At 41.6% G+C, this 27,551-nt stretch overlaps 2 protein-coding genes across 2 annotated transcripts in view; both read right to left on the reverse strand.

Moving 5' to 3' along the window:
- Nucleotides 1-360: 360 nt before the first annotated feature.
- Nucleotides 361-4,097, reverse strand: LOC118566636 (solute carrier organic anion transporter family member 1B3-like). The gene is given in 5 exon segments (XM_036149376.1): nucleotides 361-562; nucleotides 564-633; nucleotides 3,350-3,459; nucleotides 3,759-3,891; nucleotides 3,978-4,097. Coding segments are annotated over 5 exon segments (516 nt in total). The 5' UTR covers nucleotides 4,057-4,097; the 3' UTR covers nucleotides 361-438.
- Nucleotides 4,098-10,706: 6,609 nt separating this feature from the next.
- Nucleotides 10,707-27,551, reverse strand: part of LOC105936306 (mucin-19) — a 35,750-nt gene continuing 18,905 nt past the window's right edge. The window contains exons 16-44 of the mRNA XM_036148849.1: nucleotides 26,400-26,494; nucleotides 26,164-26,296; nucleotides 25,730-25,973; nucleotides 24,548-24,588; nucleotides 24,309-24,397; nucleotides 23,902-24,056; nucleotides 23,686-23,824; nucleotides 23,492-23,596; nucleotides 23,089-23,283; nucleotides 22,646-22,718; nucleotides 22,403-22,572; nucleotides 22,145-22,301; nucleotides 21,862-21,972; nucleotides 21,538-21,679; nucleotides 21,403-21,431; nucleotides 20,164-20,667; nucleotides 19,848-20,066; nucleotides 19,508-19,746; nucleotides 19,166-19,352; nucleotides 17,356-17,566; nucleotides 17,090-17,259; nucleotides 16,908-16,977; nucleotides 14,521-14,630; nucleotides 14,396-14,427; nucleotides 14,088-14,241; nucleotides 12,568-12,605; nucleotides 12,378-12,486; nucleotides 10,930-10,969; nucleotides 10,707-10,817 (exon numbers count right to left, since the gene is read on the reverse strand). Coding sequence (XP_036004742.1) covers nucleotides 10,727-10,817; nucleotides 10,930-10,969; nucleotides 12,378-12,486; nucleotides 12,568-12,605; nucleotides 14,088-14,241; nucleotides 14,396-14,427; nucleotides 14,521-14,630; nucleotides 16,908-16,977; nucleotides 17,090-17,259; nucleotides 17,356-17,566; nucleotides 19,166-19,352; nucleotides 19,508-19,746; nucleotides 19,848-20,066; nucleotides 20,164-20,667; nucleotides 21,403-21,431; nucleotides 21,538-21,679; nucleotides 21,862-21,972; nucleotides 22,145-22,301; nucleotides 22,403-22,572; nucleotides 22,646-22,718; nucleotides 23,089-23,283; nucleotides 23,492-23,596; nucleotides 23,686-23,824; nucleotides 23,902-24,056; nucleotides 24,309-24,397; nucleotides 24,548-24,588; nucleotides 25,730-25,973; nucleotides 26,164-26,296; nucleotides 26,400-26,494 — 4,052 coding nt within the window. The 3' untranslated portion in view covers nucleotides 10,707-10,726. The remainder of the gene's footprint in view (nucleotides 10,818-10,929; nucleotides 10,970-12,377; nucleotides 12,487-12,567; nucleotides 12,606-14,087; nucleotides 14,242-14,395; nucleotides 14,428-14,520; nucleotides 14,631-16,907; nucleotides 16,978-17,089; nucleotides 17,260-17,355; nucleotides 17,567-19,165; nucleotides 19,353-19,507; nucleotides 19,747-19,847; nucleotides 20,067-20,163; nucleotides 20,668-21,402; nucleotides 21,432-21,537; nucleotides 21,680-21,861; nucleotides 21,973-22,144; nucleotides 22,302-22,402; nucleotides 22,573-22,645; nucleotides 22,719-23,088; nucleotides 23,284-23,491; nucleotides 23,597-23,685; nucleotides 23,825-23,901; nucleotides 24,057-24,308; nucleotides 24,398-24,547; nucleotides 24,589-25,729; nucleotides 25,974-26,163; nucleotides 26,297-26,399; nucleotides 26,495-27,551) is intronic.

Genomic DNA, 27,551 nt, shown 5'->3' on the forward strand with positions numbered 1-27,551 from the left:
CCATTTTCTGACCCGCTTAATCCCTCATTGGGTCGCGGGGGTTGCTGGTGCCTATGTCCCAATATCAACTTACTCTTTAAACGATCTTGTGATACGTTATCTAAAGAAGAAAAATACGTCTGTGTGCGCCCGCTATGTGTTCGCCTTCTGCCTTCTAGTCAGGCGCGCATGCGCGAAAAACCCGGATGAAAACAATAGCAGTGAACTGGTCTATTCTATGATTTGGCTGGTAAAGACTATACATCAAACTGGCTGTCAACACCAGCTTATGTACTACAGAAGCCCCTTGTCAAAATTTTAAGTTTTTGGATAGTGGCATTTTGTGTACTTAGAAATAGTGGCAGAATGCTTACAAGACCCAAACATTTTGTAAGCATTGCAATAATAAAGCAACATCTATGATGATGTAACAAAAGTCAGGTAAAACATCAAGTCAAATTATTCAAAAATAACAAGATAGGGCAGCACATGACAAAAATCATACAAACCCAAATAGAAAGGAGTGTTCTCCTGTCTAGAAAAGTCATCCAGATAGGATATTCCCAACGGCATGGAGGGAGTCTCCAATTCCACACAGCATGTTTCCCAGGAAACCGTAGATCCACATGGACGAGCCAGCTGCCTTTTCACAAGCTGAGAGGAAGAAGACCGGCTTTAAACTTTATGTAGCGATGACTGTGCAGGTTCTGTCATGGTTTAGTTTTGGTTTGGCTTCTGTTCTCCATTAGTTGTCACTTTTCTTCCTCGTTTGGGTTTTTAACGTGCAGGTTTTTAACCTAAAGTCAAAAACCTGCTGTTTTTGACTTTATTTATTGTTAGTTTTCAGTTTCATCGTCCCTTCTCACTCTGCCTTCACTTCACTCCCTCTGCAGTCAGTCGCACCTGTTAGCCATTTTCTAATCAATCAGTCAGACTCTTTCCACCTGTTAGTTCCCCTATTTAAACCTCCCTCTGTGCTCATTTCTTCGCTGGTCTTTTGTCGTTTAATACCTACTCCATGCATGTCTGAATTTGTCTCCTGCATAACTGGTACCCTGACACCTCTGCTTCTCCTCAAGGTTAGTCCTGCTAGCTGTCTCTAAGAAGCTGTTAACTCTGATAACAATCTCTGAGAAGCTGTGGACCCAGTTAGCCGTCTGAGAAGCTGTTAACTGTAACCGTCAGACGTGACAGAACTGCATTAGTTTGGTTTGGGACATGACAGACTGCATTTCCCATGATGCAATATGGTCAAAATGGCCACCAACTCCCATCATGCAACACGGCCAAATGGCCACCGATCAAGATAAGGTTGCCAAGGTAATGGCTATAAAACCCGGCCAAAGACCGCAATCTTCCTTCTTCTTGGCTTTCTGCCAGTCAGGGAAGGCACGCATCTACTACTCTGTGGATAAACCCCCCCATGCCACGTGCTCGATAACTCTTTGCTGGACCGAAGATTACCGACACAAACTCCATTCCCTGCTCTGCTGATACAGAACAGGAGGTCGACTTAAAAAGAAGTGCTTTTTAAATTCCCTCTGATCAGAGACTGAGAGCCGCCTTATCTCCCAGTGATCGGAAGAGAACCCCGCTTTTGTTTGGCCGAACAAAGGGACTGGAAGCCCGGAGAGGGAGAGAGGGGAAGGAATTTCCCCTCCTGGTCCCCGCTGCCGCCCGCGGATACCTGCGTCGTCGAGACGCCTTCAGGACGCCGCGTTACTCGGAGCGCTCACGGACCGAGCCGGGACAAAGTCAAGCAAACGTTTTTTTTTCCCCTTTTATTTATTTTATTTTCACCCACAGGGGTGGTTTAAAAGTGCCTGGGCAGGTGTTAGGTACTTAGTTAAATGCTTTTTACTTCAAGGCGGAGTGTTTTTAACCGTTGAATATCTTTCTATGTGTGTGCATGCCTTTTTACAAGTGATTTTTGTCGTGTTTGATTTGTGGTTTGTAAGGACCCCGCCGCGGGTCCTTCTTCAACTCTCTTTCCATCTTCTTCCATCTTTTCCCCTCTCTCTTCTCTCTTCTTATCAGTGGATTCGATCGCTTTGTGTGAAACTTAGTTTGCGGTCTTTCTTTAAACTCACCAGTTAGCCGCGCCCTCTCGAAGCGAGGTATCAGCCCCATCAGCGTAAGCGTGGTTACATCATTAGGACCTCCCCTCACGCATCACGCAAGGGTGCAGAGCATATGTCATCATAGTCGCCATCTTGGGAGGGTGTCGAGTAACTGAACTGTGGTTAGCTCAGCTACTAAGATTTGCTACCTCTCATTTTAATCCATTGTTTTTTTTCTTTTATTTCCACATATATTTTGCATGTTTAGTTTAGTAGTGAGTTAGATTTCCAAGGTTGTTGAATCAGAGAATTACTGTAATGGGGAATTGCTTTTGGCTTAATAAACAACAACTGTGGAATAGTAATTGTTTGTGTTCATTTCAATTCAGAGTTGCATGGTTATTCAGAATTCAGATCTAACCTCCTCTCGGAGTTAACATCTGATATTAACACAGAGACATTATCATTGGATTGGTGATAACAAATAAGAATTTAAACTCTAATTGCAGTTATATTGGGGTTCTCATAGTCTGCCGGATAAACCTCTTCAGTTAAAATCCAATGAGATCATTTGTTCCAGCACACCTGAGTTCATAACAGCTAATTAATAACTGCATTAGTAGTACAAATCATTACAAGTTTCCAGCTTTGGCATTACCACCAATTGAACTATGTTTTGTTATAGCTAAATTTTGAGTTGAATTACTTATTATTTTAATTATAATACCAAATTATAATTAATAATAATAATAATAATAAGCATATTCAAACAGCTTCTGGCATGATGTAACTCTGCTAGCCGTCTCTGAGAAGCTGTGAACTCTGCTAGCCATCTCTGGGAATCTGTTAACTCTACTAGTCATCTCTGAGAATCTGTGGACTCTGCTGGTCATCTCTGTGAAGCTGTGGACTCTGCTGGTCATCTCTGTGAAGCTGTGTACTCTGCTACCCGTCTCTGTGAAGCTGTGTACTCTGCTACCCGTCTCTGTGAAGCTGTGTACTCTGCTACTCGTTTCTGAAAAGCTGTGGACTCTACTAGTCATCTCTGAGAAGCTGTGGGCTCTGCTACCCGTCTATGAAAAGCTGTGTACTCTCTCACCTGCCAGTCAGTTCCTGCATCCTTCACCTCCGCCTGGTAACAAACTCTGGTTCTCCATGTCATCACCATCCACTACCTGCAATAAACTTTCTTAAAACCTACTCTGTGTGTGTGTGTGCTGTGTCTGGGTTCATTCAAGACAAAATCATGACAGGTTCAAGCTCAGGCCTAAAGTGGAAGGAGGTGAATGTCCAAACCAAATACCAGCTACCTTTCACGGCTGCTACATCAGGGATGTCATCATCCTTCTCGGTCAGGCTGTGATTGGACAAGCAGGGCAGGATGTTTTCAGTGCTGTTGACTTGAGTGTTGTGGGACATACTGGTCTCATAGAGAAAGTTAAGAACAATGTCAGAAACTCTGCAACCTAAACCAGGAATCTGAATTCAGTTGGACTTGCTCACAGCATACAGATATTAAATATAAGTAAGCAAACTTAAAAGGAGATTTAAAAATAGAACAGAAATACAGTTTATACTGTTACCTGTATGTATATACATTTTTTTTCGGTGAAGTTTCTAGCTCTATAAGTGCTTTTTGCTTTCATTTATACAGAACAGTTCCTTCACCAGCCAATATTTAAAAAAGAAGTTGTTAGAGTAAATAGGTTGTATATTTACGGACCCTGTAAGAAGTGCGGCAGCGCAATGATAAAGGACCCGGTGGCCATGATCAAACAGCCGATACCAATCAGCCTGGGCCGATGGAGCTTTGCACCAAAGTAGCTCACAAAGGCGATTACCAACAAGTTCCCTGTGAAGGAAAAATGGTAACAATTATTGAGGTAGTTCCAGTATTTAGCTACTATTTTAAGAATAGAACATTTCTACTTCACAAACCCATTTCAAAACTGCCACTGATGACCCCAATCAGAGAGCTGGGAATGTCGAAGCGTCTCTCAATCTGGGTGATTGTCATGGTGCAGCCTTGCCTGCTGCACCATGGACATTTCAGGGCACTCTCAGCCTCCCATACAGCTCCAGATCCCATGCTCCACTAATCACCTACACCTGTCAGCCACTAATCAGCCAGCACTCAGCACACCTGTCAGCCTCCCTATTTAAGCTCCCTGCTTTCAGTCCTCCCCTGTCGGTTCGTTCTGTTGGTTACTGTTTACATCTGCTCATGACTGCTCACCTACCTTTTCCTTGCCAGCCTGAATTTCCTTCGTCTCCGGTCCCTGCAAGTATTCACTTTGATGTTCTGCTGTTTATCCAGTCCTGCAAGTATTCGCTCTGATGTTCTGCTGTTACTCCGGTCCTTCAAGTATTCACCCTGACGTTCTGCTGTTGCTCGGTACTGCAAGTATTCACCTGCCGAACTGCCAGTTCCTGCCATCGCCATCCTCCAGCCCGGTACAGACTGTTGGTTTATCTATCCTCCACTATCCACAACCTTCAATAAACTCTTTAAACTAAGCTCTGCTTGTGTGTGGTTGTGTTCGGGTTCATATAAATCATGAGTGATGGAGCTCTTCATCCACCAAAAGCTTTGGAAAAATACATAAACGCCAGGGAGAACAGGAACAAATGCAAAAACACACCCAAAATATTAATCGGCTTGGCTTCTCTAGACTTGTCAATTTGATCCGAAGATCTTCCTTAACATCATGTCAAAGATCTCAGAGGTAGGGGAATATATTATGGTGTGGTGTTCCTCAAAGCTCCATCTTGGGATCCCTTCTGTTCTCTCTGTATCTGCTTCCTCTGTGGTCTATTTTTGGAAAGTATGATTTACCTTTTTATAGTTATGCAGATAATGTTTTTACAGTAGAAGTTGTATTTTTTTTGTTGTTTTATGTTCTTATTTCTTTGTTTTATAAAGCTGTACAGCACTTTGATCACTTTGGCATGTAAAGCACTGTAGAAATAAAGTTTGATTTGATTAAAGTTCAAATCCAAAAGTGCCAAATCAGAATAAATGGTGCTAAACTTTGTGTCAAAGAATATCAAAGTTGCATTTCAGAGACATGTTAGTAGCTACTTTGGCAGGGAACTTTTTCTCAACACAGGGTGACTTTAAAGCTGCATCCTTTCCTCGCCTCAAGAGGAAGTGCACAACTCAGAAAGGCACAATTTGTGTCAACTAAACAAAAAAGTTCTGGTATATGATCTAAATCAGATATAAAGGTTTCAGATTACTCTATAAACTGGTCTAAATCTACGGTACTGCCAATTAATTGCTCTTTTCAGAACCCTCTAGATACATTTGCAATCAGGAAATATTAAATATTTGGGTATTACTGTGTCATCTAAACTAGTGGATTTAGTAAAATTTAACCACATCCCCCTTTTAAAAAATATAGAGGAGGACCTTGAAAGATGGAAATCGCTTCCAATTTCACTTATGGGTAGGGTAGCTTCAATTAAAATGATGGTCTTACCTAGAATTAATTACTTATTTTCAATTATCCCCAATAAACCATAATCTGACTGGTTTAAATCTCTAGACTCTTCTATCTCTAAATTTCTTTGGAAAGGTAAACCACCCCGTATCAGCTTAAATACACTACAGAAAACTAAAGACAGAGGGGGACTAAATCTGCCTAACTTCCACAATTACTACTTAGCAAATAGACTACAATACATCGCTAAATGGATAAAACATAATCCTTTAGACGAGCCCTGGATAGACATAGAACAGAAAATAGGCAATGATATCACAATTTTAGATTTGCCATTTATTATCTCAAATATAAAACGGCATACATGCTTTAAAAATATTAACATCAGCTTCACTCTGACAGCATGGTGGGAGTTTCTTAAAATGACAAAGTCATCACTTATCCCATGCAGTCGCATGCAAAATAATAATATGATAAACTTTACATACTGGAAGAAAAAATGTATTGAGTATCTGGAACATTTACTTGACAGAACCGAGTTTATCACTTTTGCCAAACTAAATATGCAATATGGCATGGTGTCCCCCCTCTTAAGCCAAGCGGCTTGCCGGGACTGGGGCTGACGCCTCTAGGGGGTGATGGGGGCTCTGGTTGGGTGGCCCATAAGGGGCCACGTAGATTAGAGAAAAAACAACTTTGAACAGAGGAGGAGGCCTTAGGTTTCAACTCTCAAAAACTTACAACACAGCTATAGGATTAATTCCGGCCAACCATCACCTTAACTCTCTCCCTCATTCGGGTGATCAAAACATTGCTCCTTTAAGCCAAGCCAATAACGACCCTGATGACTCCTCGTTACAGAGGAGTGGACCAGTTTCGGTCCAATCTGCTGGCGTAATGGCTTTAACGACCGCCCATTACTAAGGGGTGGTTCTGTTTAATTTGCATGTTATCTAAGCCATTACAATGCCTTTGTTTGCCAATTGTATAAAGCTTGTTACTCCACATTACTCGAGACTTTTTGAATGGCGTACCGCGCACGTGACGTCACCGACTCAAGAGCAACGCCCCTTTTGCCGCTTAGGTAAGGCATACAGGTAGAGAACGCCCGTAGCAGCCAGCTATTACACGCACAACAGAACCAGCGATATGACCGACTTTGCAGCCGTTAAACTTTCCCAAGACGATGTCCCAGGCGCACGGATTACTGGTCGCACTGTCGAAGAACACACCAACCTTCAGCTCAAACGATGGCTTGAGTGTCGAGGGCTTAAAAAAAAACGGAAAACGGGCCGAGTTGATCGAACGGTAAGCTTTGTTTGTTTTTTTTCTGCGCGGCGGTCATGGCGTTGTCGGCCGTTTTTTTGTTTGTAATCACCGTCCAGGGATCGGTATATGTTTAATGTTTGTCTTATTTGAAATGTTTTTGAGTAAGCTATCCTGGTAGCAGGGTATCAAGTTAGCGCCTGCTACCATGATAGCCTATATGCTATCATGGTAGCAGGCGCTTCAATATTAACATTTCGGCCACCAAAATACTCTTACCTGTTCACTACTTGAGGTCGCTGGAATTGGGTCAAGATGTTCTTCGGTTGGGCCCTTTCCTTCAACAAAATGCTTGCTACATATGTAGGTGAATTTGGTAACTTTTTCTGGGTTGAACTGTTGTGTAGGCCGACCGCACCGGTGTACCCAGCGTACACATTTCTCCTTGGCAGTCTTGAAGAAAACATCCTTCATATGTGGCCGATCAGCGTACCTTGAGTCGCTGTTGCACGTTCCATAGCAACAATGTTAAAAAAAACATGGTTTTAGATTTGGAAAAAGCAGTCGTTTACAGAGTAAAACCAAGGGTAACGCACGTCTCTTTTACAGCGACGGACTATGCAAGCTTGCCCTACTGCGTACCACGTGATGTGACGTCATCGTGACCCTACGTTTCTAAAAATAGCACGCTCGCGGTACGCCATTGGGAAAGCTTCATGGTGAGGAAGCAAAACGTCTTCAACTACGGAAAACAAGTCCAGTTGCTTTGTTTTTTACCTTTTTTGGAATGACCATGACCTGGATGACTGAGAATATTCACCAGCGAATGTGTGTACAGCGTCGTTTTTTTTTTTTTGTAAAAGTATGTGTGTGGTGAGTGGGGCACTAGGGTGGGATGGTATGAATGAGTCTTTTTTTTGCCAGGTTCGGATCCGGTCCACTCCCTCTCCTAAGAACATTTCAAGTCTCCACTAGGTGCGGAGCCCATCCCCCCACGTCCTGCCCCCCTCCACAGGCTGGCGCCTTGGCCTGCTGGCGCATTGGTGGCCCTCGGGCTTGGGGCGGGTTCCCGGGTGGGTGACAGCCCATTCCCGGTGGCTGCTTCGCGGGGCCTGGCCCCCCGGGGCTCGGCAGGGGCCCCCGCCGCGGTGACGGGGCACCCCTGGGGCCTTTGGGCCTCTGGGCCCATGGCCGGGACCACTTCAGCATAGCTGGCTGCCGGCGGAGCCCACAGGCTCGCCCCCGCGGCTCCTGGGGGCTTCGGCATTGTGGTGACTGAGGGATTTCCTTGGGGTCGTCTCTCCTTTTTCCTTGGGGGGGTTGCAGATTTCCTGTGTTGGCCCCTCTTGGGCGCCCCTTTGGGAGTTCGGGGTTATGGGTCCCCTGGCGCCTGCCTCGGTGCTCGGGGAAGGCGGGCCTTTGGTTCTTCATAACCACTATTGAGCAATATCCTTTTGGATAAATTTCACATGGCATGGAAATGTGCACTCTCACAAACACCCACAGGTGCTAGGTTCCAGGTTGTAAGTGTTCACTTATATACAGAAAGCCCGTAATTTATTTATTTTTCACTTTCTTTTCTCAGGTATCACTTTACTCATGTCAGCTTAAATAATAATACATATGATTTAGCAATAGTATCAAGGTGTTACTCTATTGTATCTGTTAACTATGCCTGTTGGTTGTGTTCTTTTTACATCTCTCTTTCCAGGTGATGAAGCAGACGGAAGACGTTTTATCATTCTTTCCCTTTTATCTCTTCTTTCTTTCACCTCTACTTTTTTTTCTCTTCTTGTTCTTCCTTTACTCTACTTTCCCACTGTAGTGTCCACATCATTTGAAATTCTCCCCACAGAAATCACAATAAAACTATTTACATGCATAAATCAAGCGGAGCACTCGCAAAGCCGGGTGTTTCCATCCAGGGCCTGATCAAAGTCTTCCTGTACCATTGATTGCCCTGAACAATAAGGCCCCGGTACATCCCATCACCTTATCACTTTTGTCTCACAGTAGGTATTCACTGGAGGCTCATTCAGCTACCGCTCACAATAAATTGCGTGTCAGTTTGTTGAGCAGATTTTAAGGTAAGGACTTCCTAAATGCCACAGCTCGTCCGGGAATAGGATGTTGTTTACAACATTCTTTGACGTTACTGTTAGCCAGTTTAGACGGCCAAAACTAATGATGGAAAAAAACCTGCTATACAGTGCTATTAAAAAGCGTTTTTGCCCTTACAGATTTATTTTTGGCGTTTGCTTTTGGTCACACTTAATCATTTCAAATCTTTAAACTGCAAATCTGCATAACCTACAAGGTTAAGGACTAATGACTGAGCAATTTTATTTGGGCTTTTCGGCTATAGGATGCAGAATCGATGGTTCCGTCAGTTACAGCAAGTGCTCCAGGTCCTGAAGGAGACCACCACAATGCTTGACTACTGCCATCATGTCATTTTTCTAAATTCTTGTTTTCGTTGTATTGTTTTTCCCCACTTGTGACAGGGCACAGTTCCTTTCTCAGAGTAATTTTGACAGGCTGGACATCCCTAGGAAGGTTCTTCACTGTTCCAGATTCGTGGAAAATGACTTTGCATCCCATATCTGCCAGTGACTTTTTCCTTTCTCATCTCATGTGACATATTGTGGCCTACTTTATGTTGTCAGGTTTTAGTAAAGTGATTTTCTGAGTCTACAGATCAGGCAGTATTCAGGTACGGCTGCTGAAGCGGAACCATCATTAAAGGATTAAGTATTTTCCCTCCCCCAGGTATATTTTTTCTGATATGAAAGTTTATGTTTTTACAGTTTTCTAACCTCCATCGTCTTTTCCCAGTTTTAAAAAAAAAAATGGGTTCAAGAAAGTGGCCGCTGTGTCCCTCCAAGACAACTTATTCAGCTTTCTCTTTGGACGTCAATAGGCGTGGAGGACGCTGTAATTGCTGCTAGGCAACCGAGCAAACCCCACGCTGCAGCTGCAATATTATTACTTGCCTTTTTTGCTGACTGAGTCACTTATACAAAGCCTCTGGAGCGGCAAGGCTAATATCTTTTATCTCTTGCTCACAAAAAAATAATGATTGTGTTTAGGGCAGTTAATTGAGCCGCACATTCAAGTTACGACCTTGTATTTACCAAAATCTCTTCTGGTGTACTCACATTCATAACTCATGCAACATATTACTACTAAACATATCCTGCTTCCCTTTGAACCAGCACTAGAAACAAGCTGTAGAAAACCTTTTGTTTTGACAAAGAAGAAAAAAAGATGATCACACACAGTTATTGCCTTTATTGTTATGTTAAACAGAGGAGACAACTTGTCTCTAGTTCACATTCACAGTATAGATTTGGGTAACTGCTTTGGTTTAAAAAGACAACAAAAACAGCACTTTGTGTTGTTGAATGTAACATGGAAATGCGCCTGAACACAACATGATAATTACGTCCTCAAGAATAAATTGGGGAAAAGGCCTCTAAATGTTTGGAACAAGCACAGAACTGAAAAAGGGATTTGCGAAACCCCGTTTAGGGATTTTTACACATTTTGGTGATAGATTATTTTAAGACATTTTGATAGTGGATAGATTATTTTCAGCAAAACAAAGGGGAACCATTTCCCCCAATCATCAGTTCAATTTGAGCGCAATAGGATCAAATTTTAACGAGTAAAGACGCTGGTTGTGGTTGCTGCTCAGGACATCCCACAGGCTTTGCACTCACAGCTGGTCACATGCGTGTAATTGTATCTTCTGATCGTGAGGTCAGAACACTCTACATCCAGGAGTCTGTACTCTGACCCCTGCTCTTGGCAGCATCTGTACTCCTGCTGGACATCCAGGAAATCATGCGCCAGTACCCTGTTGCAGAGAGGGGGATGGGGGATAGTAAGAGAGACACACCAAATGGAGGCAAATGTTTGCTTTTGAGCGGTTGAAGCTTGGCTTCTACTCACCAGGGTTTGGACTGACAGTAGCCATCACACACAGGTACTTCGATGACGGTGGAGCAGTTGTCGACGGTGACGTTTATTTTGTTCAGCTTGGGTGCACAAGTCTGGTTGCCTGGAGTTGGAAAAGACAGACAAAGACCTGAGTTCACCAAGAAGTTAAGTTCAAAAAGGGCAGCAAAGGTGATCATCTAATGGGTAAAATGTAGAGTTTGTATTGTTGCTTGACTTACAGGTCAAGCAGCAGCTCTGGTTGTTCACAGTCCTGTTGCCCTGGAGAGCGATTTCACAACAGTTAATTAGTCGTCTAGATTACCCTGTTCTTTAGACATATAGCTATGTTTATCATTTGGAAAGTCATCCTTCACAATAGCTTTAAAAGTCATTCAATTTAATTTTATTTATATAGCGCCAATTCATGAAACATGTCATCTCAAGGCACTTTACAAAGTTAAGTTCAATCATAATATACAGATTGGGTCAGATTATATAGATTGGTCAAAAATGTTCCTATATAAGAAAACCAGTTGATTGCATCAAAGTCTGGACAAGCAGCATTCACTCCTGGAGAAGCGTAGAGCCACAGGGAGAGTCGTCTGCATTGTACATGGCTTTGCTGCAATCCCTCATACTGAGCAAGCATGAAGCGACAGTGGAAAGAAAAAACACCCATTAGCGGGAAGGAAAAACCTCTAGCAGAACCAGGCTCAATATGAACGGTCATCTGCCTCGACCGACTGGAGGTTACAGAAGACAGAGCAGAGACACAACAAGACAGACAAAAAGCACAGAAGCACACATTGATCATTCTTTTACTATTCCACTTTTTGCCAAGTTAAAAACATCTATGTTATGTGGCTCGGATTTGTATCCAGTCTCCTTTACTCTGATGCCACTAATCAACATCCATCGCACCAAATTGGCATCAGAAGTAAATGCAATCCATCTGGTTACAATTTAATATTAAATCAAAATGATCTGTAAAGGCCACAATGGAACTGACAAAAATGCTTTAAACCTCTCCACAACCTTTTTCTTAGCCCTTCTTAACGCACTGAAATTCTCATGGAGCGCTGTTCAGATTACCGTGTGAAAACTGGGTGAGAATGGCACAACTGCAAATCTACCATGATGATGCCTTACACCTAAACCACCCAGCTGCAGAGAGCTGGGCGGGGGGGGGGGGGGAGCATTAATTAATTACAGCAGGACAACATAAAGCTAGAGGGGATGGGACGCTTTAGGCCAGTGCATATTTTGTGTGTTAAAATGGCTCAGTCAAAGTCTAAGACTAATTTAAGCTGGGAATGAGTGGCAAAATTTACAGGGTAAAAGATAAGAAAGTTCAAATAGAAACCTGCAGCTGTAACAGTCATTTGAGAGGTTACTGACTCAGGAGGTCTGCATATAAACGTTTGGGACACTGTTCTGATTTGTATGCGTAAAGAGAAGTGCACACTATGCGCCACGTTGCTCTGAACTGTCACAATGATGCCAAACAAAAGGCTTTCACGATTGTGGTTGTATCGGACAAAATGTGACAAACTTTAAGGGATGTGAGGACTTCTGCCAACTACTGCAGAGACTTTTACACACTTTCACTCAACTGTGATCTGAAATAGGAAGAAATAATTATGGTAAATTAAGTAGATTTTATTTAGACAAGACTAAGTTGTGGTACCTCTGGACAAGTTTTGGAAGGGACAGTCTCTTGATTCACTCTGAATGCCGTCCGCAGTGCAGGTGAAGGACAAGCAGGGGTCAGTCGTGTCGTTCCATCTGTCTCCCAACTACATCCAACAGCAGAGATACAAATGACAAACTAGACAACATAAACAATTGGGGTGATCTTATGATGTAAAACTACATACACTGTATGTGGTTCCATTGTAGCTGCAGGTCTTCTCAACTGTAAAATAAAGCAAGAGGGTTTTGATAAAAGCAAGGCAGCATTAAAACATGTAAAAAAAGCAATGAACCATAGAAGTTTTCAATGCCACTACAAGATTACAACATTTTTTTTATTATCAGTTTTACTGTCAAGGCAAACACGTCACTGCTAAATACCCTTTACTGTGTGAGGTAGGAGACTATATTCCTGAGCCACTACAAGACGGGAATGCAGGCCTATCAAATACTTTAAAACAGCTACAGTGTTATGAAAGCAGCAGGATAATTTTGCAATTTGCTGTATTATAAATAAATACAGGAACAAAACAGTTTTCTAAACTTGATGTCGACACACAAGCTAGCACAAGCACTGCAGGACAGCTTGCCTCTACAGAAACTTAGAAAAGTACAAGTTTGAATGTTCCATGAGTCATTTCCTCAAAAACAAGGCAGTTTAATTCAACATTTTAATCCATGTTTACAATGTGATAACAATTTTGGCATAGAGGTTTGCTTCCAATAGATTTCTGGAGAGAGAAAAGACAAAAAAAAAAAACAAAAAAAAAAAAACACAAGCTCGCCCCCTTCAGTCAGCGCTCGCTGAGCAACTCCAGGTTCAGTGTCAAATGTGGCTGTGCTCATATAAACTGTAATAAGCCCTTCTGAAACATTACCATACTTTTAAACCAGAGAGACACAGTGCTGCAAACCGGCTACCAGTGAACAGGTTAGGTTTTTGTTTGAATGCATAAATTAGTGAGCGATACATTGTGACTGGCTTTGATAGGGAATATTCGTTAACACCGAAACCCAATAACGCCCCCTAGATGGCGACTTGCAACCAAAGTGCTTTTAACTTGGGTGTGATATAATTCTACTTCTCTAAACACATCTAAAATGCATCTAAACAGAAAAAATATGTTATGCCACATCCCTGATTGGCTGGAATGTGGGCGTATTAGGGCTTAACTGGGAAAAATGACAATAATCTTGTCATGACCAAGGACATGTTGAGTTCAAAGTGAGAACATTTAGATAAAGCTCCAAAGAAATAGGATTGTAAAAAATGTATATTGGATTATGACACACTGGTTTCTTTGCTCACGTTTTAAGGCCACTGTTAAACACATTACTTTTAATTTAGGATTTTTAATAACTGGGAGATCCTGGGGAAGTGCCAGATTCTACAAATAGAAATATTTGCTTCACCTCAGGGCTTGGTCTTTAAAGTTATTCTAACAATGCTGTGCAGGAACAACACCTTTCAATCAAAAAATAAAAGATTAAAAAAATACTGTGGCCATAATGCAAGAGAGGTCTGATTTAATTTTGTGAATTAAAATATTAGAAAAATAAAGGAGTTTGCTAACTTATAGCATTAACGAAACATCTGGCATGAGCTGTAAAAATGGAAAGTACCAAATTCCCAGTAAAACTAGGGATCAATAATATTAAATAAATCAATACATAGTTTAGAATTCAGTTAATTTTCAGCTCTTACCACAAATCGGATCACCACAACAAGTGGTGTTTACCAAGGTGGCATTTGCGGAACAGACAGGCGTTGGTAAGACGGGTTTTGGAGAACACTCCTCAGTTAAAGTCTGACTGTTACATGTACACAGGTGGCAACCAGACTCCCACACCTCTCCAGGCTGGAAAGCAGAGAAATATGTTTTTAACTTAGAAGTTAGTTTCAGATAATTAGATGTTTTATTAAAAAAAACCAAAAAACCCTTTCGCTAGAAATAAACCAAGTAGTTGGCTGTGACCAGGCAACTTTTATGATCACTAAAGAAAAACACTTACAAATTTAGGCTCTCCAAGTGGTCCTTTGCAATCTGTTCAAAGAAGAAGGAAGGTAGTGAGTCCAGGTACAAAACTTTAAGTAAAATCTTTTAGAAGTTATCACCATTCTAGACCATGGTACTCACAAATGCATTGTTTCACACATATTTCTGAGTGGCTTCCTGCTCTGACAAGTCCTGGGGGGCAGAAACAACCCGAGCTGGTCTCTTCAAGAATGGACCCTAATTTAACGACTCTGAAGAGAAGAATAAGACGGGGATAAATTCTTGACAATCACTGAAAAAACAAAAACAATTAAACAGCATGAACATTAAGAATTTAACACGTCAACATTTTCCTCAGTAAATGTATTCCTGGCCAGGGATTGAGAGGGGCTATTGAGTTCCTCTAAATCAAGATTAAAAACACATTTGTTTAGGATTGCCTTCGACTGCTCTAGTTAAGCTGGTTTACTGAAACAATTTTCGCTTTGTAGTCCAACTGTTTTTAACGTTGGCTTTTAGTTTCTATTTTTCCATGATCCATTTTGTTTCTACATTTTATTCCTACTGGCTTTTATTCTGTTCCCCCCCCCTGTATTTTAATCATGTAAAGCACTTTGCATTGTCTCCGTACTGAAATGTGCTATACAAATACATTTGCCTTGCCTATTGACATCAAATTTGCATCATATATCCACAACAGCCAAAGTTATCCACACAAACAAGGTAATTATAGAAAACTTGTGAATAAATTATGAGTAATAAAGTGGAATAATATGAGGAATAACTGTTTAGCAAATAAGAGGTACCACAAGGCATAAAGCCAAGAAAATAGCTACAATCTGACAGTATCTAAATAGTACACCCACCTCCTATCAGTACAAAGTAAAATCAGATTGTCGGCTTTTTCAAATAATGTCAGCTTTTCACAGCAAGATAATTTACTAGATTTTGCCCCGATTTTCTCTTTCCGACAATCTTAAGAGCCATCCCGATAATCGGGGATCCTTAAGATAATCTTATGAGATATTGCTGCCGTGTGTGGTGTGTTAAGAGTGATGCTCGGAAGGACTCAACAGAGCTGCCGTTCTCATCACTAGTGTAATGTTCCCTGAGGAATTATGTAAATGACCACACCGCTTGTTGAATGTGACATGTAGCCAATCAGAAGGTGAAGTAACAAAAAACAGCCCACAAATCACTTCCATATCATAATGTAGCAAACGTAGAGCCCCCGTTTGTGCCGTCTCCAACCCCTTAATCTTTGTAATGTCTTTTTCTCTGCTTACAATTAGTCCACAAACTGTCGCCATTGTCTTTCCTCGTCGGCCATGTTTATTTACTCTTAACTCACGTTTGAGCTTAAGAGATTTTGCGAGATTTCCAGTCTGACATCCAAATGTTCCTGAGTGAAACCTGTTCCCGTGTGGTGCGTTGTGCTTGTCATTTGAACGGACAGACACCACACACTGTACGAACAAACATTTAATAACTATGAGTTCCTTACCGTCACATAGGGTGCCTCTCAGGTATTAAAAATCAGCCAACAACATTAAAATCTTGCTGTGGGAACCAGGCATTAAAGCCGTTCTCAAGACCTACTTACTGCGACAGACTCCACTGCTGAAGAAAAGGTACAATGAAGTTTGTTTGATCCTATGAAATACTGGAAGACGATAATCTGATCAGACAAAGAGAATTAATTTCTTTCAATGTTGTCAAACGCCATGCTTAGTGAGGTTTGGTGTAAAGCACCATTTCTCCTCTATTATTCAGGTGGTTTTAGGATTGATGTGGGGATGTTTTGTCATATAAAGTACACAGCCAAGGGAACTGAGTTGGCTTCAGACAAACGCAACAAAAGTGCAAGAAGGGCCAGGACAGTCAACCGGCTTCTGAACAAGATCCGCAAATAGTCTCTCCATATTGGAAATGTTTTGAAGCGGCCATTGTCTTTTCAATAGAGCACAGGTGCCAAACTCAAGGCCTGCGGGCTGAATCCGGCCCGTGAAGATAAATTATCCAGCCCTCAAGAGCAAAAAAAAGCATATCATGTCATAAAGTAGAGACATGTATATCCGTTTAAAGTGTATAAAGTGGCTAAAACTGTGCCTTCTGTAAGTGTAACTCACCCCAATATCAACTTTTTTTGCAGATAAACTGAGGTTAAGGTTGCCATTTCTGTTACTGTGCATCTTTTATACTACCATGTGAACTGGAATGAAATTATGAAATTAAAAGTATCGTCTCTACACATGTAACGGGCCCTTTTAAAGACTTCATGACGCCAAAGTGGCCCCATATAGAAATTAATTTGACACCCTTGCAATAGAGACTACTTATGGGCAACTTTGTTTCATTTCTGTCTACCTGTATTATAGGTGTTGTCACTCACATTTGGTGGGAAGTTTGTGTTATGTATTAAGCTGATTGAAAAGGTATTTACTGAGAAAAATGTTGCATTCAATACTTATTTCTCCTGCTGTGTTTTGTAGGATGTGAAATATACACTTGAAGGAAAACTGTCAAACCCTCCAAAGCAGTAGTCATCTTTTTTATCTCGGCATTCTTCATAAACCAATCCTTCGGGACACCTCACATCTGAAACCCAGGATTAAAAGCAACTTATTAACACACAAAGTCTAAAATATCCATGTGTTTTGCCAGCTTTACTAAGCATGGGACAGAAAGGTAAAGAAAGAAAAAGGCTCACCGCAACTTCCATTAGTCAGTTGTCTCCAGTCGACACAGAAACCAGCATGTTTACATTCCTTAGCCCCTTGTTCCAAGGAAGAGCAAGAAGCATTTTGGGTTGTACATGAATCAAACTCACAGTTCTTTTTGATACTCATATCTTCATATTTTCTGCAGTCATCAAACACTCTGCAGAGACAGACATTTTGGGAAAGTTAGCTTGTAGTTACAGTAAACACATCGTCGCTGGGGACATTTTACACAGTTAATGTGTGTGGAGCATACGGGTGTTCAAACAGTTGACATAGTGGGTTTGGAGAACAGGTAGGTGGGGGCCCAGTGGGTTCCTGATAAATGCAGGGTAGGTTTACTGGTGCAGATAAACACTGTGGCTTCATAGGGTCATGGTACACCCAGTCGTAGGCTGTCCAATGACAGCAGGTGTCGTTCTCGATCCGTCCTCCTCTACGGATGCATGAAGCACCACCACACACACCTGCAGACAGGATGGAAGTGGAGCTCAGAGAAATGTTTCCAGGGTACATCAGCTTAGATATTAACAATACTTAGCATCTAAAAACATCTTAAGAATGCATGCAATACTTAAAAAAATCTTTTATTACTATGCATTCAGATAGGTGAACAAGTATTTGCCCCCACAGATTTCTGCTGCTTTTTTCTTGTCACAGTTAAATATCATTTGTTTTTTTTATTTGGTCAGCAGTGGTTTATGCCTTAGAACCGAACCATCCATCCACCCATCCTCTTCCGCTTATCCGGGGTCGGGTCGCGGGGGTAGCAGCTTCAATAGAGAGGCCCAGACGTCCCTCTCCCCTGCCACCTGGGCCAGCTCCTCCGGGGGAATCCCAAGGCGTTCCCAGGCCAGCCGGGAGACAGTCCCTCCAGCGTGTCCTGGGTCTTCCTCCGGGTCTTCTCCCTTTGGGACGGGCCCGGAACACCTCACCAGAGAGGCGTCCAGGAGGCATCCTAACCGGATACCCGGATCACCTCAATTGACTCCTCTCTATGTGGAGGAGCAGCGGCTCTACTCTCTACTCTGATCTAATGGTAAATCAAGAGCTTCAACCAGGGAGGCCATTTTCCCCCGGTCTCTTTCTTAGTATTAAATCTTGAACACCGACCTTATCCGAGACAAGTGAAGTGTGCATCACTTTAAATGTTGTTTTGGGATCTTTTGTGACCTCCTGAATGAATTATCTGCATGCTCTTGGAGTAAAGTTAGAGGGCTGCTCACTCCTGGGAAGGTTCTATGTTTTCTCTAACCCTTTGTGACTCTTCATGTCTGCTTGAATTTATTTAGAATGGAATGTGATGTGTTGCTTTCTGATATATCTTAACCTACTTCATGCTGCCAGACAGGTACTATGTCAAAAATGTATCGATTCTACAGGCTTGGGTATAAGGTATACTTTCTCACATAGGGTATTTCCTCTTAATAGAATAATCTATAGAAAACTGCATCTTCTATATCCTATGGTTATTAATGGGATTAATGGTTTTAAAATGTGTTCATTATAGGAAAAATTTTCGTGTCAACAAGCCAAAAACAAAAGAAATCTGCAAGATGCTTTTTTGTGGGAGGGTTAGGGAATTATGAGGTCAGTAGCTTACATTCATCCATCATAGGCATATGTTTTATAATATCTTGGGTATTTAATTATATATTTCCGAAGCTCCTTACCTCCCCTCAATAGAGTTCTTACTGTTGAACTCAAGAAAGGTCAAGGAACAGGAACTAGAAGAAGAAGCTTGGAGCTATTAAGGGCATTCAAATAGAGCCTAAAGATTGAGGTATTTGACCACAAAAAAGCATGTTCAAAGTAGTAAACGTAAGGTATTTAAACCTAAGAAAATTTCTCTTATCAAGCAGAGACGTGGTGGCATCATGCTGTGGAGTGGTTGGAGTGGAAAGTGAGTATTGTAGTTAGATACCGAGAAGGGATGCTGCAGACAAGTATGGTATGAAAATTAAATATGCAGTGGAGACAAGATACATTCGTTTGGTGTAGACTGCTGAGAAGAAAGTTTACATTAATTTAAAATTGTGAATCATCACTGCCTGTTCAAAACATACCACATTGTCCCTGGGTGTTGTTGACAAAGTGCTCCATGGCAAGATTGACGACCAGGGTGAAAGACGGCGAGAGAGAGACAAAAGAGCGGATCTCAGGAAGATGGATCAACACTTCGTAGTCCGTGGTTTCAAACCTTATCCCGTCCTCCTCATAGGGTGGCTGTATAGTCTCATTGTTCAGAGTGGCCTGAGGTAGATACATCAGTGTCAATCCGTCTGACTTAATACCAGTTTGTTAGTGAGTTATAAGAACTCTCAGACTCAAAATGATGAAATAGTCATCTGCATATATTTTTGTTGTCCGCAAAACACAGAAAAGAGAATCAAAGTGGAAACAAATACCTTAACAGAAGCACCCTGATAGTTGATACTGAGTTTAGCAGTGTTGTTCTGATATTTTACGATAACGTCCTTATCACAGGACCCTGGGAGCCCTGGTATGCAGAAGTTGTCCACCGCAATGGTCAGGTGGTGCAGCTTTGACTGTTCTTCCACCAGAATATAGGTGCAGTCTTCCAGGAAATCAAAGGTTACGCCATTAAAAGAGATGTAGTGAGGGTCTCCATAGAGCTCACAGCGACCTGGGAATTTTCAAGAGGACCCATTTTAGTATCTACATGCAGACATAATAAATCATTTGGAACCAAATAATAGTGAAGCCATAAAAGAAAAATACACTCACAGTCACACCTCCAGGTTTCACAGCATCCATCCATGATCTTTATCAACCGATTTTTGGGACATTTGGGAATGACAGGCTCTGGACAAACCACCGGGGTCAACTGTATATTCCCATTTGCACAGCTCTTAACAAAACAGTCCTCTGTCCAAGTGTCACCACAGGCCCATCTTTTGTTGAGTTTCAGGTCTCTGCAGAAACACTCTGGTACTGTTGACGCTTCTGTGCAGGACAGTGAGCAGAAAGAATACAAGATCATGAATGAGAACAGCTGCTTGGGTCACAATAGTAAATGTGGAGACCAAGACAAATAACTCACGACTTCCTGTGGAGTATTGGGTGGTTGACAAAGTTGGTCCAGTTATAGTCTCAGGAGTTGTGACTGAAGTCAGTACACTCGTGACCAGGGTTGTGCTTGACAAAGTCGTAGTTGGAGGTGTAGAACGCGTAGTTTCTAGTGTTGTGCTTGAAGAAGTCGTAGTTGGAGGTGTAGAACCCAGAGTTTCCAGTGTTGTGCTTGAAGAAGTCGTAGTTGGAGGTGTAGAACCTGGAGTTTCCAGTGTTGTGCTTGAAGAAGTCGTAGTTGGAGGTGTAGAACCTGGAGTTTCCAGTGTTGTGCTTGAAGAAGTCGTAGTTGGAGGTGTAGAACCCGGAGTTTCCAGTGTTGTGCTTGAAGAAGTCGTAGTTGGAGGTGTAGAACCCGGAGTTTCCAGTGTTGTGCTTGAAGAAGTCGTAGTTGGTGCAGGGGTAGTTGTGGTCAGTATTGTACTTATAGAAGTTGTTTCAGTGGGACTTGTGGCAGGTGTAGGTGTTGTTGTGGGAGCTGTTGATGTGGACGTAGTAATTAAATTGAAGGTTTTGCAAAAAAAAAAAAAAATCTTTTGGTTTAATGTGAAATATACAGTGCCTTGACTTGGATTATATACTAATACATGTTTTACATTTCAATAGGATTTTATGTGAAGGACCAACACAAAGTGGTGCCTGTGGACCCCAGATTCCCAGTTGGATTTAGGTCCAGACTTTGACTGGACCAATCACATGATCTAACATGCAATCTGAATGATGTAACACATTATCTGAAAAATGTTATTGCAGTTCTGGCTGTATATTTAAGGTCATTTTCCTACTGAAAAATTAACCTCTGCTCTAGCCTCAAGCCTTCTGAACAAAGTTTATTCTACTACGACTGGAACGGCTGTCATCTTGCCGTTGACAGCCGTTTGACTAGCGACCTGTCCAGGGTGTACCCCACCTCTCGCCCAAACACTGCTGGAGATAGGCACCAGAACCCACTGCGAACCTGCCGGAACAAGCGGGTATAGACAATAGATGGAATCTCTAAAAATCCATGTATCCTTTTCCTTTAACCTCCCAATTGTGCAAAACCAGTCATTCACATAAAATTCCATAAACGTACTTTGAAAGTGGTGGTAAAACATTCATACTCCCTAAAAATGTGACATTTTTAGGGAGTATGAATATGTTAAAGTCGCTATAATGTTATATAAAACAATGCAAAGCAAGAAATATATCGTGAACATTTGTGGATACTCACGGCAAATGAATGTTCCATTTTCACAAGTACTGGGTGAGAGTAAAAATATTGAATAATTATTGAAAAGTGATTTATCAGCTTTTGATGCAGCTTTATGTTCAGCATATATTTGCATGCATAAAGGTTTAAACTCACCACAAAACAAAGTCTATAACTATTCCTTCTCCAGGTGGGACAATGGTTTCATTGAAATAGCAGGAACAATTTGTCAATTGAGTGCATCTGCCAGTATGCTCATTAAAGTATGGCATCTCTTTAGGACATCTTGGGTAGCAGCCTTTTACAGGGGAAAAAAAACAAAAAAAACAAAAAAAAAAAAAACAAAACAACTTTTAAAATCATGGTAAAAGTCTTCAGAGCACATTGAAATAATGACAATTTTAAAGTGTCTGTGTGCAATAACTCTCCAAAGAAGTAGAAAAATGACCATCGTAAAATACATATAAGATTGCTTGTCACCTTCCAATTTGTGATGAAAATTGTTGTCTTTGCCACAGGTCAGCATCGTTCCACAGGCTTCATAATGCCACCTACACTGGTCTTTCTCATTGTAGTAGTCACAGTAGACAGCTAATGAAGAAATGATTGTATGCAACAGTACATATTGGATCATTAACAATTATTTTAAGTATAGTATAAGGCATTAATAAAATGTTAGGTCATTATATGCTTAAATAACAGAGCATTAAAATTACTAGTTTCTTTAAATAATGATGTTTGTATAGACAGAATTATAACTTACGACACAAATCAGGTGTCCTCCAGTCTATGCAAATATTTTGATCACTGCAGGCATCTGCATAGGCAGCCACTGCCGTGCAGTAACCCAGGAACTTTCCTTCAAACTCACAGGAGCAAGACTCCTGCACACAGGCATGATAGTAGGGCTCTGGATCCACCTGAACATCCAGAAAAATGTTAAGGCTTTTGGCCAATTTCTTCCTCTGTAGCTAGTCAGTGTTAATACTATTAGCTATTAGCCAAATAGCGCTTGGCAAACCTTTAAGTGACAATCCTTGAATGCGTCTCCCTTAAGGATCAAACAGCGTCGCTGAGCCCAGGCAGAACAGTATGAGTTACGTTCACAAGGAAAAATCTCAGTGGTCACATCAGAGCAAGGAGGAGTGGCAGTCTTCCAGCTGTTGCCAAAAGCTAGTGGACTGCTCACCACTACAAAGAAGGTTAGGATTTTTATTTCAACAGTAGTATAAAAAGAGTTTAAGGTAAAAGGATAAGGATTTACCGGCTGAGCCACTTATCCGTAGGTCATTCATCTCACTGGAGTCAAAATTGCCACAGAGGCCGCAAACTTTGTTCTAGAGCAGAGATTTTTTTAATCATTAGGAACAGCAAACAAAGGCAAATACATTTGTCAAAAATAGCTGTACACTAGTAACTCTGCCTACAAGCTGAATTCCTGCAGTATTTGTGCATTCAAAAACACAAGAATCCATCTTGTCACATTCCTGTGTCAACCTTTTGGCCACGAACCAAAAACGGGTCGGGTTTTTTTTTTTATGGTCAGAAGTTCTTGGAAATAAGTTTGCAAACATTGATTGTATTCTTGCAGAATTTGACATTAATTATAGCCAACAAGAACATCTTTAAAAAATATATATTTTTTTTACTTGGGTAAAAAGAAGTGAACACAAATGAGTGACCTTAACAATAATCCCAATCACTCACCCTCCAGTCTGGATGGAGTTCTATGGTGATCCTTGTGTGCTTGTCCCAAATCAGAGTTAGACCTTTGCTGGGCACTAAGACTATTATATAGAGCCCCACAGAGTGTGTAGTGTAAAGGGATTCTTGCTCCAGAGTCCAACCATCTTGGAGTTGTCTGGTCACCTTCATGTCACTCAGTGTCAGAGTGACTTTGTCCTGAAAGGGAAAAGTGTAAATGATGTGCAATTAACCAACCTGCTGACCATGTATTTCAATATTCCTCAGCAGACCATTAGTAAAGTGACTGGAGAGGAAATAAGTCGATGTAAATTGATAAGACATTAAAAACAAAGGGTTAAATCATCAGGTAAAAACACAGAATGTGATATAGGTCCTTGGTTTAATTCCAGAGAGAAGAACCCACCTTCAGATCGAGAACGACGGTACGAGAACAGGTGAGGGCTTCATCACAGCAGGGCACACTCTCCACTCTGACGGAGAAGGTACCGTTTCTGTATCCGCAGTAATCCTTAAGCAAGGTCATAGAGATACTAGATGTTAAGCAACAATTAAGGAATGTCATCTTGAAACGCTCCACTGTGCATTTGGGGGCCTCACCTCTACAAGCGTGTACTGACAGTGTCCATCAAAGCGATACCATTTAGAGTCAAAAGTCTGATAATGTCCATTTCCATAAACTTGGCACTTCCCTGTGCATGTCTCATCTGTGCAGCTCCACTGGCCCTGGATACAGGTGCTAAAAGACAGAAGGATGTCAGTATGATTAACCTTGTGCTTTTAAGGACAGAAGTGGAGCAGCAGCGGGTGTGTTACCATGTTTTACAGTTGGTTTTGACTTGCTCTCCTGCACTGAACACTTGGCCACTGTACATACAGGTACAACTATTTCTGGAAACGCATCTCCCATGGTGATCCTCATACTGATTGGGAGGGCAGTAACAGCCACTCACACAGGTCACATTGGCATCCTGAGCGTGGTATATCAGGAAAGAAAATGTCAAATTTTGCTACAAAAAGAAAAAGATGCCATTGTGCAATCTGGAGAAGTTTATACTTTTCAGGGCTAAAAGAATCAATAAAGCTTTTTTCAGTGATTAACCTAAACAAACAGTACGTGCAAAGCAATATTTCTTTTAATTTAAATACTGATACAAATTTAAAAAAAAAAAAAGGAACGCGTTTGAAGATTGCCTACATAATTCGTTAGGGGGGAAGCTTACCAAGGGTTTATTGAGGCCGTCACAGGTTTTCTGAGCCGTGTTCTCTGGAAACTCTGAGCAGTGAAGACAAACCTTCCCGTCTTCGCAACCTGACCCAACATATACCAGAACATACCGAGAGGTGCGTCAGTGCAATGCACCTTCAAGCGGGGGAAATTTTGTACTACTTTTTTTTCAACATTTTCTTTAAATAACATATTTTCATTTTACTGGAATGACGTATGATAGAAATTATTTACCACAGTCCTTGGAGCAGTGGAGTTTTCCATCCTCACAAAGGCTGTAAGAGAAATCATATTTGAATAGATATACAAGATTACATTTTATGTTACCATATAGACTGGACAGTCAGCCCCAAAGAAACTTGTCTGTATAAACATATTTCAAATACTAACTTTGGTTATAGATGAGGATAGAGGCAAGGTGCTAAACGGGTATGGTTAAGATATAGTCTGGCTTTTAAACCTGATTTTCTGCACAGCTGTCCACCTACCTTATCCCACTCATCTGCTTTTTTGGATACCCCAGGTTTTTCCACAATTCATTTTTTACATCATTCTTCATCACCCTCTTCTTCTATAGCTTTCAGCACCACTTTTAATATCCCGCATCTCCCTCATTCCTTTTTACAATCCCCTTTCAACCCACCCATCCCCCTCTTCCTTCCTTTGAATTGTGCTACTTTTACGGGAAGGGCTCTAGAGAGCTTCCAAACAAATGACCAAATCAAATCTGTACATCCTAGCTTGACAGTGTCAAAGTTATATTCAAATTCAGGTTTAGTGCCACTGAAGGCCACTGGCAACACTGCACTGTAGCAAAATTAAACAGTCTTCCTCCATGTTTTGGAATCTGATAGTTGACCACTTCGGACCAGCAGATTGAGAAGTTACAGAGTTACTTGTAAAGGCAAAGTCACATTCCCTCCTCTAGATTAAATCCTACATCAATATGTAGGATGTAACGTGTATGTACATGAAAAATATGTCTGATCAGGTAAGTGTCATATCTGGGTTTTTCTATTGACTGCAGTCACAACAAAATAAAGGTATAAGTTTTTTTTAAGCACCACCGTATACATTTTGGCCCAAGCATTAGCTTAATTTGACTGCCGTCACCTAGAACGTGAAAGCGCTGCTCTAGGTCACATGACCCAGTCACCGTTGGATCCGACCCTCTCCAATTACCATGGTGAGTTACCCACAGAGCATCAATACGTGCTAAAGTACGTAAAGAGCAAGGGCTGAAATGGCATTAGCCTAAATCCTCTTCTTCCAAACTCATGTGAATCTCCCTGATGCAGTCTGACCATCTGATCCATCTGCTCCCCCATCGTTTTGTACTTTCTGACTAAACCAGTGGAAACGCATCGTTTTGATGGTAAAAATGCATGAAAGTTCTCAGCATTTTCATGAACTCACCACTGTTGCCCATCAATAATGATAGGTCCTGGTGGTGTCATACCCCCACTGTGGTAACACATGCATTGCCCCTTTGGGGTGCAGTTGTCTTCCTTGTTCAGATAGGTTCCCTCTGGGCAGCCACAGCCCTCAGTTGGAGAGTTTTCCAGCTCACAGCGAGGGTCGCGGCCCGACAGGGAGCGGCACGTGTTGTTACAGGCCCGAACATTGTAGGAGAACTCCATGTTCTTCGGACATTTCAGAGCTTTAACACAGAATTGCTGCTGGTGTTAAAGAGAAAACCTGGATTCTGCTTAGAATTGGCATGAGATGCAAAAACCGTTGCTAGTCTGGGATGTAGACATATAAATATGTGAGTGTGAAAAAATGAAGACATAGGGTTTTATAAAATGTTTTTTGTAATGTTCAACATGTTTCTTGAAGCTGTTACTCACTGCAGTTGGCAGCTCTTCTCCAGTCCCCAAGCTCAACACCCAGAAAGGCACAGGCATTTGCATAACTTCCCAATGAAGCACACAAACACTGCAGCAGATTGTTGCCACAGTTACATGTTCTCTGGATGCAAGCCTAGAATCAGTTATAGATCATTGTTAATTCATCACGTTTAGTTAATGTATTAACTCACTGAAAGCGAGTTTGAGAACCTGTCGTTCAATAAAAACATTCTTACTGTGTGGTACAGATCAGTTGGGATGTACGCATGGCACTTGGCAAAAATCCCATTGGGGTCATTCAACACAGAGCACTTCTCATCTGCAAATATTTCTGCAAGTGTACACAACGAAACAATAAAAAGAAATGTGTTGGCAAAATCATCCAGTTTGAGGGACAAGATGGAATGAATCATCTGAGGCAAATACTGTATGTTTGACTTTCTTGACACCTGTCCACCTTATTAGTGGAGGAGTTATGGAAGTTGCAGTAAAGGGGGCTGTTTAGGTGGCTGATCGTAGCTGGCAATGTCCGTTTTTCACGTTACAGGTTTGTAGTTAAAGTTTATTTTATTTTGCACACACGGACAGACATGTCCTTGCAGAGCGCTGATAATTGTTGTGGACTAAGCTTAACGACAACTTTGCCTGCAAGATGAATCCTCGCGGTATTTGTGCATTCGGAAAACATACGGGAATCCATCTTATGCCGCTCCCGCTTCAACCATTTGTGACCGAACCAAAAAACGGTTCGGGCCAATCGCGTTGCAGTATTATGCTTTAAGGCGGGACATACAGCTGTGATGAGAAGCAATAGCTGCCGAGGCCACAGCTGAACCAAAACAAACACAGCAGCACGGGAGGACGCACGCATAGCTGCTGCTGCTATGCTGTCACATCTGTTTCAGAATCCAAGATTTCTTCTTTGAGAGAAGAACACCAAGAAATGCCTTGACCAGCATAACTTCTTGTTTCTTATAATGTCCGCTGCTAACATTTTTATTTGATTCCATGATTGGCTAAAACCAACCTTTTGGTAGACGGGCACTAGGTGTCGCTTCAGGAGTTCTGCTGCATATCCCTCCTTTCTCTAAAATGATTTGATGGGAGCAGACCCAGATTGATAATTTGCAAAACACAGAGTGCTACACATGATTAATCTGGCTGGCCAGATTAGCTCAACGGGGCTTCATTAAGTTAAACATGAACCCAAAGTAAAACGGGAATTATCTCTGCAATCTGTGGTTCTGTTTCCATCTGTTATAAAGTTAGGAGATTCCTCTGCAAATTTATCTTAATAATCTTAACTAGAATTGACCATCGCAAATCTATGGTTACAAATTTCACACCATCATTAAAAAGCCCATGAAAAAAAAGTCTGTATTGACTGA

The sequence above is a fragment of the Fundulus heteroclitus genome, chromosome 17, assembly GCF_011125445.2.
Source record: "Fundulus heteroclitus isolate FHET01 chromosome 17, MU-UCD_Fhet_4.1, whole genome shotgun sequence".
Classification (NCBI taxonomy): domain Eukaryota; kingdom Metazoa; phylum Chordata; class Actinopteri; order Cyprinodontiformes; family Fundulidae; genus Fundulus; species Fundulus heteroclitus.